Source organism: Pseudophryne corroboree, chromosome 1, assembly GCF_028390025.1.
Source record: "Pseudophryne corroboree isolate aPseCor3 chromosome 1, aPseCor3.hap2, whole genome shotgun sequence".
Taxonomy (NCBI): domain Eukaryota; kingdom Metazoa; phylum Chordata; class Amphibia; order Anura; family Myobatrachidae; genus Pseudophryne; species Pseudophryne corroboree.
In genome coordinates this window covers 1,209,462,081-1,209,475,033 of record NC_086444.1, presented here as the reverse complement: position 1 = coordinate 1,209,475,033, position 12,953 = coordinate 1,209,462,081, and the positions used below count along the sequence as shown (strand labels likewise).

Here is a 12,953-nt window from a genome sequence, read left to right as displayed (position 1 = left end):
ATGCGCTCTAGTGGGTCCTTAACGTGCTCACCATGGCTCAAACAAACCCGATGTTTAGCACTGTCCAGGAACTCTTAGGAGGTCCATGTCTTTTACAAGCTGGGCTCAGACCTGAGCATTTAAAGTCTCCGATCCACCCCTTAGAGGCTCCCAACAATCTTTGTGAATTTGTCGGTGGAATCATGCCTGAAGGTGAGGACTCTGAATGGCTGCAGCAAGGCCTATATAAGGACTGAAGAGAAGATCTTGTAAATGCATGGCCACCAGAAAATCCTCCTGCATCATACGAACCAGGGACAGCTTCTTTAGGGAATCATAAGTACATTAGGTACTTATCAGGTAAAGAATGAGATATAAGGCCAGCGGACTAGGGGCCAGATGTACTAAAGCCTTGAAAAGTGATAAAGTGGAAAGTGATAAACTACCAGCCAAGCAGCTCCCGTCATTTTTCAAACAGGGCCCGTGACATGACAGTTAGAAGCTGATTGGCTGGTGCGTCATCACTCTCCACTTTATCACTTTTTAAGGCTTAGTACATCCGGCCCTGCTCCCCTGGGTCCTACATTCTGCCAGGACCTTAGCATTAGACTCATTGATGGAAGGGACTGAATATTGTTTCAGAAAGCCACTTTAGTAACCCTTTACTCAGGGATATTCCTGTAAAGGAACTATATAAAAATACCTCCAAGGATCCGCTCTGGCTGTCCCTTCTGGACAATAAGATCTCGGGGCAGCAGTCTCACTACTACCACTTCTGTGCCCCTTCCCCCTGCTCTTATGTAGCCCTTTGCTGCCTGGGGCTGCCCTGGGTCACTGCACCTGCCGAGTTCATTCAAATTCAGGAAGTGAGAAGGATAAAGCCTCCAACAAATGAGCACTTACAGTACAACGGCAGGCTGGGGTCACCCTGGAGTGGCTACGTCTACCCTTCATTATGGGGCTGCACCTGCAATCCCCCCACTGGTCTACCGTACCATGGATGTGGAATCGCCAATGGACACCAGAACAGATGACACCCGGTAGGCTCCAGATCACCTCTAGAACACCAGGGAAACAACATTTTATATACATTTATTATATTTAAATCTAAAGTCCCCGGCACCAGCCTCTGGCCGCCCTTGCAGTACACAGGGGCTCCTAAGAACGAGGGAGATCTGTCCCCGAAAATGTTCTGCTTCACCACCGCAACACAGAATAAGCCCCTAACCAAACACGCAGCTCACCCCTGCGGTTACTACAGCAGCATGCACCGGTATCAATGTGCAAAGCCCTTCATCAGGTGCATAGAAATGAATACACCAACAATTTTGCACCATGGCTGAAGTTCTGACCCTTTCCCCCAGCTACTCCAACAGCGACTTGTTCCAAACATACTGAAGCTCCACTTCAAAGATCTGCCTAGCGGACTGGATGATATAACTTAATATCTGCTGTACGAGAGAAAAGGAGGAGGAGAGTGGAAAACACACAAGGAGAATGGGCAATAAAGACCAACACTTTCCCCGCAGGTCTCACACTGACAGCAGTGGTGGGGTGCAGGAGATGCCGGAGGAGGATGATGGGGGGGGGGGTTACGCCGTACGGAGAGGACAATCAGAAGCAATACACCCATAATGGTAGAGAGGGTGCAGGAGACAAGGTCCCGGGCTGCTTCCAGTAATCTCAGTTTTTCTCTATGTACTTTTTAGCTTTAGCTACCCTGTAAGATATCAGCTTCTGAGAAAATGAATGGCACCTATGAAAATGCATTTTGTTTTCCATCTCCTTATCTTGTGTTGTGACATCGTTTCCCCAGATACAAAGCCGCTACCCATTGTCCTACACAAGCCTTTATTTGCAGAAGATGCTTCCAAGGTCTCAGTTTGCAGCGTGTAAGAATTCCTGGGAGAAAGGTGATACTTCATACATGTAGCGGCACGCCGGGCACTGCCCATCAGTTACACATCACCGCCATCCTGTACTCTGAGCTTGAGCCTTACGAATATTAGGGACCCACCTGATGAGGTCACCTGGCCGTGGTAGCTGGGCCCATATCTTTGGCCTAAAATGATGCTAAAAACCTGAATTTTACTTAACGTTACATTGCAGAGTTTATTATACTTGTTTTGATTACCAATGCTATTAGTGCTTAGAGTGTGCACCTGCATTTTGCCTTTTTTCTGTGTGGTAACTAAACCAGTAATATAGGGGCAGATGTATTAACCTGGAGAAGGCATAAGGAAGTGATAAACCAGTGATAAGCGCAAGCTGATAAACGCATCAGCCAATCAGCTCCTAACTGTCAATTTACATATTGGAGCCGATCGGCTGGTACGTTTATCACCTTGCACTTATCACTGGTTTATCACTTCCTTATTCCTTCTCCAGGTTAATACATCTGCCTCACTGAGTGGAAGGTATTTGCGGAACTTAGAGCACAATGAAGGCTATGTTCACGAAAAGATATCCGTGAAAAACATACGGTTTTATAAATACGCCAAGCATCTTTTTCGCACAAATCTGCCTCTTAAAAATCACAATGTGATGCAACAAAACCACTGCATGGGACTACACTGATTCATTTGATGTGCGACACTTTTATATCAGTGTGCGACAGAGTCTGTATACGAAGAACAGCGGAACTTGGCGTGAAAAGAAAATCTGGAGCGTTTTATATCCCAATTTAGACTCCGTTGCACACAGATGTACAATACAACTGTACAATCTACCATCTGTAAGCCTCACATTGCAATTCGGATGCACATTTGCAAAAAAAATAACGCTTAGTGCAAAACTTACTGCACAAGAACTAGCGCGCTGACAGAACACGTTTGGCGCAAGTAAAGCCATAATGTACGAGGACACATCTGGATGAGAAAGTGACAGGGGGCTGTCTGTAGCTGTACAATGGTTATAATAGGAAGTTGTCCAGCTGCCAGTATGGAATCAGGAAGGGTTTCCCCACCTCCCACAGGACAGGAAACTACCGAGCTTTATTGGCTTCTTTGTACTTTCACTGAATCAACTGGAATTTTTTTTATTATTTATAAAAAAATGTAAAGGGTCAATGGAGTTTTTACTAAATTTAAAATTAATGAAATTTAGCCGTGTATTGAAATTACCAGCACAAGCCATTTCGTTTTCCCTACGACCCAGCTGTGAAGTGGGATATATAGAGCGGTTCTGTGTCACATCCAAGGGGACAGTGGCATGCAAAAGAGAATCAAATGGCGGCGCCCAGCTGCCAGTTTATTGCAAATGGCTTACACACAGCTTCCCTTGTGCACATTCAGGCGGCAAAAGCACAAGGACTGGGCCGCCCAATTTTAGCGCACGTACACATTTTAATACCAATTTGCGTGTCCGTATAGTTACATTAACGCTTGGTCACGCCAATTTTGGGGATGAAGCAATAAGCTATGGCCAACCCAGCTCTCAGAAAAGTTCAATATTGCTACGCTCCTATTCACCATGGTGACATTCCCCCGGCTACCCTGGAGTTTTAGTAAAAATGGTTGGGACTGTCGCACCTAAAATCACCATCGTTGGAAGGTATATGATACAGGGGTAGGCCCCAGAGTCTCTCCAGCTGCCCGCCCGTACAGATAACACATAAATACATACTGTACATAATATATAACGGCAATGTGCCACTACCACAGCATAAAGTCAGCGTAAATTCACCATAAACCAGCGTAAAGTCGCCATAAATGTAATCATTGCAGTCCATGCAGCAATATACAGTAGATTATCACCAAGGATTCCTGACACATACTCACATTATACAGAGCCAGGATTGCTGGTACTGAACTCCCATTGCCGTGGCTGTAACCCCTTGAATTGTATCAGACAGGAGGTGAACTAGAAAACAACAAAATGCAGAGTTTTAGGTTTATGCAAAAAAACCAATGCGTCACATCGGTGCGTTTATTCGATGGGAGAGTCTCAACATGTGTTGGCACAGCCAGAGTTCTGGCGATTAGCTGAGAGGTTTGCGGCAATGATACAAGCGGATGATCCCCTGCAGAGTTATCAGGGGATATTTGGGAATTCCCTTTCGCAGCCTTACAGTGCAGAATCTTATCATACAGGCCGCTGCACAGGAATAAACGCAGGACTGCAAGATTACCGGATGGGAATCATGAAAATCTCTCCGCTGCTCGTGCAGAGCACACGTCACTGCTCAGCTGCAAGAGGCAAAACCCCAGCGCGGGCCAATCTGCGATATATAGCGGCTTACATGCTATTCGATCGTACGTTCTCAGAAAACGACATAATCCAGTTTAAAAGAAAAACAAAAAAAAGTCTGCTCCCCTCATAAACCATTTCCAAGGGCAGTAAAAAAAAAAAAAATCTCAGTCCGACAGTGCAGTTTACTATTGCAAGTATATATTTAACAAGAATGATAATGATTACAGATGTCGCCAACATGAAACCACACCATCGTCTCTCAGGCCAGGACGGGTTCATGCGAGGAACGGGCGGCACAGGAGGTCACTGGGATGTACATCAACTCAAAACAAGATTAATCTGCATAGGAGGAGATTTATCAATGCCTGGAGAGAAAAAGCGGAGAGGGATAAAGTACCAACCAATCAGATATATATCACTTGTATATGTGTGTGACTAAGGGGTCTATTTACTAAGCCTTGGAAGGAGATAAAGTCAACTGAGATAAAGTACCAGCCAATCAGCTCCCAACTGTCATTTTTCAAACACAGCCTGTGGCGTGTCAGTTAGGAGCTGATTGGCTGGTACTTCATCTCCGTCAACTTTATCTCCATCCAAGGCTTAGCAAACTTACCCCTTAAGGGTATATGTACTAAGCTTTGGCGAGAGATAAAGTACCAACCAGTCAGCCAACTGTAATTTTTCCAACCCAGCCTGTAACATGACAGGAGCTGATTGGCTGGGACTTTATCTCTCTCCAAGCGTTGGCAATTCTGCACTGTATCTTTCAAAAATGTAGCTGCATTACCAACAGAGGTCTAGGGGCGGCGGCCATTTTTTAAAAGACTGTGATCCCCAGACACAGAAAGCTTATGCAAATGCATGCTTTTTTGTTTTTTTTGTAATAAAGGTCATATTTGAGAATTGTCTCAGAACCATCTGTTTCAGACCATATTTGATTAAAGCCAATAAAGGCCAGGTTTAACCTTCATATTCTAGGATTACTTTTACTTTGCATAACTTCCCGAGTCTGTCAATCACGGCTCATTGGGGGCGATTCCACTGTTTATCGTGGCCGATCTCCCTTCTAAAGTGACGGGATAGCGGGGGCTCGTCGTGCTTGAACAGGGCAACAATTTAAATTGTTGCCATAAAGCACCGGCTGCCGGTAAAAACAATTGGCTCGCCGCCTTCGTGTGTTAGCAAAACACTTATTAATCGAATTATCTTCTGAAGGAAAATAAGGAACCAGTAAGGGCACTCTGACCCATGCCCGCGAAGGAAAGACACGACGAGGGCCTCGCTGCGTCGGCTGTAGAGACATGACAGGGGTGCGCTGCATCTATCGGGGCACGTGCTGAAGCTCCCATCGACTGTATAAAGGGTTCTTGCCTAGTCAGACAAACTACAACAGCTGCGTTACCTCAGCCAGAGCTGGAAGGAATTATCTTCCCGACTCCAAAGTGTATGAGTCACCTCAGAAATATTTATGAAGGGAGAAAACAAGAGGCTAATTGGTAGGAGATCCTGCAGCCCCATCTCTATGCCAAGCACGCACCGTGGTGCCAATACAACAGCGTAAACACAGGAACTGTGCATATTTATTATTGCTTCAGAAAAAAATAAAAAATCTGTCCGCGCGGCTGTCTCTCTCTCATTCCTCCCAAACATGTCATAACACAAAGAAATGTAAAAAACAGGATTTTAATACCTACCGGTAAATCCTTTTCTATAAGTCCGTAGAGGATGTTGGGGACACCAAAAGAACCATGGGATATTGACGGATCCGCAGGAGACATGGGCACTTTAAGACTTTCAAAGGGGGCGTGACCTGGCTCCTCCCTCTATATCCCTCCCCAGACTCAGTTTGGAACTGTGCCCGGAGAGATGGACATTTTGAGGAAAGGAATTAACAACAAGGTGAGCATCATACCAGCTCACGCCATAAACATGCCGAATAACATGGCATTCAACTGAACACATGCCAACGGACATGAACAAAATTCAGCATCAAGCTGAAGAAACCATAACACAACCTGTGTGTAACCAGAACTAAACTGCAGATACAGTACGCACTGGGACGGGCGCCCAACATCCTCTACGGACTTATAGAAAAGGATTTACCGGTAGGTATTAAAATCCTGTTTTCTATTACGTCCTTGAGTATGTTGGGGACACCAAAAGAACCATTGGATTATACCAAAGCTCTAGAAAGGGCGGGAGTGCGGATGACTCTGCAGCACCGATTGACCAAACTTTAGGTCTTCATCGGCCAAGGTATCAAACTTGTAAAACTTAGCAAACGTGTTTGACCCCGACCAAGTAGCAGCTCGGCAAAGTTGTAATGCCGAGACACCCCGAGCAGCCGCCCAGGACGAGCCCACCTTCCTAGTGGAATGGGCTTTTACCGATTTAGGTAACGGCAAACATGCCGTGGAATGAGCCTGCTGAATCGTGTGACATATCCAGCGGGCAATAGTCTGCTTGGAAGCAGGATACCCAAGTTTATTGGGAGCATATAGCACAAACAGAGACTCTGTTTTTCTAACTGGAGCCGTTCTGGCAACGTAAATTTTCAAAGCTCTGACGACATCCAGAGACTTTTTCTCAGCCAAAGTGCCAGTAGCCACTGGCACCACAATAGGTTGGTTAATATGAAAAGAGGAAACAACCCTTGGCAGAAATTGTTGCCGAGTTCTCAATTCTGCCCTATCTTCATGGAAGATCAAATAAGGGCTCTTGTGAGACAAGGCCACCAATTCAGACACCCGCCTTGCGGATGCCAATGCTAACAAAATGACAACCTTCCAAGTGAGGAATTTCAACTCCACTTTACTTAAAGGTTCAAACCAATGTAATTTTAGGAATGTCAAAACCACATTAAGATCCCAAGGTGCCACAGGTGGCACAAAATGAGGTTGGATGTGCAGGACCCCTTTTTTACAAAGGTCTGCACCTCAGGAAGTGAGGCCAATTGTTTCTGAAAGAAAATTGACAAAGCAGAAATCTGCACTTTTATAAAGCCTAATTTAAGGCCCGCATCCACTCCATTTTGTAGAAAATGGAGAAAACGTCCAAGGTCAAACTTCTCCACTGGAGCTTTCTTGGACTCGCACCAGGAAAAATATTTCCTCCAAATACGGTGATAGTGTTTCGACGTTGCACCCTTCCTAGCAAGGATAAGAGTGGGGATGACTTCATCGGGAATACCCTTACGGGCTAAAATCTGGCGTTCAACCGCCATGCCGTCAAACGTAGCCGCTGTAAGTCTTGATAGACGAATGGCCCCTGCCGCAGCAGATCCTCGCGAAGAGGAAGAGGCCATGGATCTTCGACTAACAACTCCTGAAGATCCGGGTACCAAATTCTCCTTGGCCAGTCTGGAACTACAAGGAGCGCTGGAATCTGTGATTTTCTTAGGATTCTCAGAACCTCTGGAATGAGAGGAAGCGGAGGGAAAACGTACACCGACGGATACACCCAAGGTGACGTCAGTGCATCCACTGCCGCCGCCTGAGGGTCCCTGGACCGGGAACAATACTTTAGTAGTTTTTTGTTGTGGCGGGACGCCATCATGTCTATGTGGGGAACCCCCCATAGATTTGTTAGTAGGGAGAAGACCTCCTGATGGAGGCTCCACTCTCCTGGATGTAGATCGTGTCTGCTGAGGAAATCTGCTTCCCAGTTGTCCACTCCCGGAAGGAAAATTGCCGACAGATCGCTTACCCGAGTCTCTGCCCAGCGAAGAATACTTGTGGCTTCTGCCATTGCTGTTCTGCTCTTTGTGCCGCCTTGGCGGTTTATGTACGCTACTGCTGTCACATTGTCCGATTGGATCTGGACAGGCCGGTTTCGAAGATGATGCTCCGCTTGTAGAAGGCCGTTGTAAATGGCCCTCAACTCCAGCACGTTTATGTGAAGAAGAGTTTCCTGACTTGACCATCTTCCTTGGAAGGTCACCCCTTGTGTGACTGCTCCCCAACCCCGGAGACTTGCATCCCTGGTCACTAGGATCCAGTCTTGGATCCCGAATCTGCGTCCTTCTAAGAGGCGAGAGCTGTGTAGCCACCACAGGAGTGAGATTCTGGTGTTGGGGGATAGAACTATCCTCCGGTGCATATGAAGGTGGGATCCGGACCATTTGTCCAACAGGTCCCACTGAAACACTCTGGCATGGAAACTCCCGAATTGGAGGGCCTCGTATGCCGCCACCATCTTCCCCAGCAATCGAATGCATTGATGAATGGAGACAGTTGGTTTCAGAATGAGTTTTACCAAACTCTGAATTTCCAGTGCTTTCTCCGGAGGGAGGAACACTCTCTGCTGGACCGTGTCCAGAATCATACCCATGTTGGAATTAAGTGTGATTTCGGCAGGTTCAAGAGCCAGCCGTGCTGTTGTAGAAGCGACAGAGACAGTGCAATGTCCTGTACCAGTTTTTCCTTGGACCTCGCCTTTATCAGGAGATTGTCCAAGTACGGGATAATTGTAACTCCTCTTTTTCTGAGGAGAACCATCATTTCTACCATGACTTTTGTGAAAATCCTCAGAGCCATGGCCAGGCCAAACGGCAACGTCTGAAATTGGTAATGAGTATCCTGGATTGCAAACCGGAGATAACTCTGATGAGGGGGATAAATGGGAACATGAAGGTAGGCATCCTTTATGTCCAAAGACACCATGAATTCCCCCTCCTCCAGGCTGGTGATCACCGCTCGGAGAGACTCCATCTTGAATTTGAATTTCTTCAGGAAAACATTTAGAGATTTTAGGTTGAGGATTGGTCGTACCGAGCCATCCGGCTTCGGCACTACAAATAGGCTTGAATAAAACCCTTCCCCTTGTTGCGCCCGGGGGACCGGGATCACAACCTGATTTTGACATAATTTTTGTATTGCTCCACAGAATAGAACTCTGTCTGGAAGCGAAACTGGTAAGGGTGATTTGAAAAAAGGCGAGGGGGAACGTCTTGGAATTCCAGTTTGTACCTTTGGGTCACAATTTGTAACACCCAAGGGTCCAGGTCCGAGCGAACCCAAACCTGACTGAAAAGCCTTAGACGTGCCCCCACCGGTGCGGTCTCCTGTAAGGGAGAACCGGCGTCATGCGGTGGATTTGGCGGAAGACGGGAGGACTTCTGCTCTTGTGAACTCGAGGAGGCGGAAGTTCTCTTGCCCCTTCCTCTACCTCTGGTAGCGAGGAAGAAGTTACCTCGGCCTTTTCTATATTTATTGGGCCAAAAGGACTGCATTTGATAGTGCGGTTTCTTCTGTTGCGCAGGAGCATTATGTAAATAAGTAGATTTACCCGCTGTGGCCACTGATACTAAATCAGTAAGGTCGTCACCAAACAGTTCCCCACCCTTAAAGGGTAGGGACTCCATATTTTTCTTGGAATCAGCGTCAGCATTCCATTGATGAGTCCATAGCGCACGCCTAGCCGCAATTGACATAGCATTAGCCTTAGCCCCCAGGAGGCCAGCATCTCTTGCAGCCTCTTTCAAGTACGCAGCCGCGTCCCTGATATAACCAAGCGTCACTAGGATGCTATCCCTATCCAGAGTATCTAAATCCGCAGATAAACTTTCAGCCCATTTTACAATGGCGCTACTAACCCACGCTGACGCAATAAGCGGTCTAAGCTGCGTCCCCGTGGTAGTAAAAATAGCTTTTAAAGTAGCCTCCTATTACGATCAGCCGGCTCCTTAAGAGTCGTCAACTGAGCCGCAGGGAGCGCTACCTGTTTAGACAAGCGTGCTAGGGCTTTGTCTACTGTGGGTGGTATTTCCCACTTATCCCTATTCGCTGCGGGAAAGGGGTATGCCACCTTGATCCTATTAGGAATGAGAAATTTCTTATCTGGTGTATTCCAAATGCCATCAAAAAGGTCATTTAGTTCAAAACAAGGAGGAAAAGAAACCGAGCGTCTCTTTTCTTTGTAAATAAGGACCCTCGTTTCTGGTGTAAAGGGGTCCTCGTCAATACGTAATATGTCTTTGGCAGCCACAATCGTATATTGAATACTCTTAGCCAATTTAGGATGTAATCTAGAATCAGCATAATCGGCACCGGTATCAGAGTCCGTGTCGGTATCTGTGTCATCTAATTGGTCAACACCACGTTTTAGTGACCCTTGTAATAAAGCGTCATCTACTGATCTCTTCCAAATCTGCAGTTGAGAGTCAGATTCAGTAAACTTTTGATTTAATAGAGTAACATTAGCATTTAAAGCAATTAAAGCAGTTAACCAATCAGCAGTCGGCGGTGCCGACAGGACCCCCAAAACATTTGGTGTACCCAATAAATTATCCCCCTGAGAGGAAAATTCTGCCTCAGACATGTTGTCTCCCTAACAGCACCCAAAAGAAAGCCTCTGAGGGAACAAAAGGAGAGGAGCCAGCTCACACCCCAGCGCCAAAGTACAGGTCTGAAAACACCCTCAAGTGTCACAGAGCTGCAGCGCTATAATATGTATGTAAATAATCTGCCCCCCCTCGTTTTATAGCCCCTGGTACTTGCTGCTGTGAGGAAGGACCAGCGCTGCTGCTTGGAGGAGTGAGCCTGGAGGAAGAAGCCCCGCCCCCAACATGGCGCTCTTCTTCCCGCTTATTTTTACATGTTTATCCTGGCGGGGGTTTGCGGGCAGTGCCAGGGCACTGTACAGATATGCCAGCCTTATTTATGAGGTATTTTTAGCTCCCCCCCCAGCGCCCTGCACCCAGCGGTGTGTACAGTCCGGCGCGCACTGAGCAAATCACGTTGCGCGGTACTTCTATATGCCGTCTTTGTTGAAGAGAAGAGGTCTTTTCCTCACATACTCACCTGTCTTCTGACTTCTGGCTTGAAGAGGGGGGACGGCAAGCTGTGGGAGGGAGCATCCAGGAGAGCCCGGCGTTCATCTCCCCTCAGGAGCTGAAGGCATCCTGTCAGCAGCAGCAGAGCCCTGAAACTCATTAGAAGTGGGTCTAGACTGCTCTCCCCTCTTTCCCACGAAGCAGGGAGTCTGTAGCCAGCAGATCTCCCCAAAATAAAAAACCCAACATTAAGTCTTTTCAGAGAAACTCTAATAGCTCCCCCGAGTGCCTCCATCTCGCAGGGCACATTTTCTAAACTGAGACTGGGGAGGGATATAGAGGGAGGAGCCAGGTCACGCCCCCTTTGAAAGTCTTAAAGTGCCCATGTCTCCTGCGGATTCGTCTATATCCCATGGTTCTTTTGGTGTCCCCTTACATCCTCAAGGACGTAATAGAAACAAAAAATAATGCTGCAAGAGAAGCAGATTTCTGTACAAGGGACTATTATACAGTGATATAATGTTGCGCAATACCCCAGGAACGCTGCAAACTATGAGCAATCCGCGCAGGAGTCGTGCTCCTGGTAGCCCAACACGTGACCGCACTGTACTGATCTGTCCCGCCCCCGCTCCCGCCGGGCACGCATACAGACACTACGCAGCCCCGTCACAGTCACAACGCTCCACGGTACAAGACCACATTGCGCAGCGCTTCACAGAGAATATTTATCACACGTAGGGCCGGATTTATCAAGCCTTGGAGAGTGATTACTTTATCTCCATGCAATTTACCACTATCCAAGGCTTGATAAATCTGTACTGTAATCACACAAACAGGATATTCTTTTTATTTATTTTTTCAGGAGCCAGTTAACCTACCTGTATGTTTTTGGATTGTGGGATAAAACAGAAGTACCCGGAGGAAACTCCTGCAAACAAGGGGAGAACACACAAACTTCACACCAAAGGGTGGGAATGTAACCCGAGACCTAAGTGCTATGAGGCAGCAATGCTAACCATTGCACCAGCAGTGCTGCTCCGATAGATAAGAGCGTTGCTCACTCTTCAGTGACTGCATGGGCGATAAAGGCAGAAACGGTGGCCTGCGTATTACTCAATGAAACGCCGCATCCAACAACAATGCTGGATTAAAACAAGCACCCAGATAGTTAATGACATCTGCACATGCATGAAAGAAAACCCTAGGTGAATGGTAACAGGTCATGGGGATGATTGGAAAAAGCCCACAATGACGTTCTCACCGTTGCCTTCCCGCGGTGCGCCGGAGTCCGTGAATAAAGTGCTCATGATTTTGTCAAAGTTGCAGCTGGGCTCAGCGTTCTCTGGGTCTTCCACAAAGTGCTTGAGCATGTCCCGCAGGACGTCGTCCAGGGAGGTGGCCGCCTCGTCCAGGATGATGCTGGCTTTGGCGAGGAAGGTGTCCAGGTCCCGGTGAGCTCTCACCTCCTCCTCAAAGTTCTTTAATTTTAGATACTGTGTAAAGAAAAAAAAAAAAAAAAAAGAGCGATCTTAGAGACAGTTTCACATGTTGTTAACGTTGGTGCTTTGCTACTGAATGTATATAGGAGATCTTCCTAAACATGTACCAGGGGGAATCGTTGCTTGGAGCTGCTGTGTCTCATATAAGGATTATATACTGAACTTTTAATATGTTCATCTTTCTATATTTCAGAAAGGACAAACGTCGGCGTAGGTTAGCAAATGTCAGCACGCCAACACCTGCATATCTCAGCTTACTGCCGCTAGCTGTATCACCATATGTAAATGACAAAGCAATCCATCAGCAGCAAAGCATCTTTTAATATGCAGAAATGTGTACGTAGGGAGTAAGCGCTGCCTTAGATTCCTTGGTATATGTAAATGGCTTTTATTAACTCGAATTCCACATTCCAAAGATCACGCGTCTTAAGGGTAACCGACTAGAGAGAACTGAAGTAAAAAAACAATAATTCTACACAACTTGTGGTGAAACAATCGTCTGCGATGTAACA

General features: G+C 46.7%; 1 protein-coding gene across 5 annotated transcripts in view; it reads right to left on the bottom strand.

Moving 5' to 3' along the window:
* SLC4A11 (solute carrier family 4 member 11) overlaps nucleotides 1-12,953 on the bottom strand; it is a 171,452-nt gene that overhangs the window by 59,214 nt on the left and 99,285 nt on the right. For all 5 annotated transcript variants that reach the window (XM_063925343.1, XM_063925345.1, XM_063925344.1 and 2 more), the window contains exons 5-6: nucleotides 12,204-12,435; nucleotides 3,759-3,840 (exon numbers count right to left, since the gene is read on the bottom strand). In XM_063925343.1, coding sequence (XP_063781413.1) covers nucleotides 3,759-3,840; nucleotides 12,204-12,435 — 314 coding nt within the window. The remainder of the gene's footprint in view (nucleotides 1-3,758; nucleotides 3,841-12,203; nucleotides 12,436-12,953) is intronic.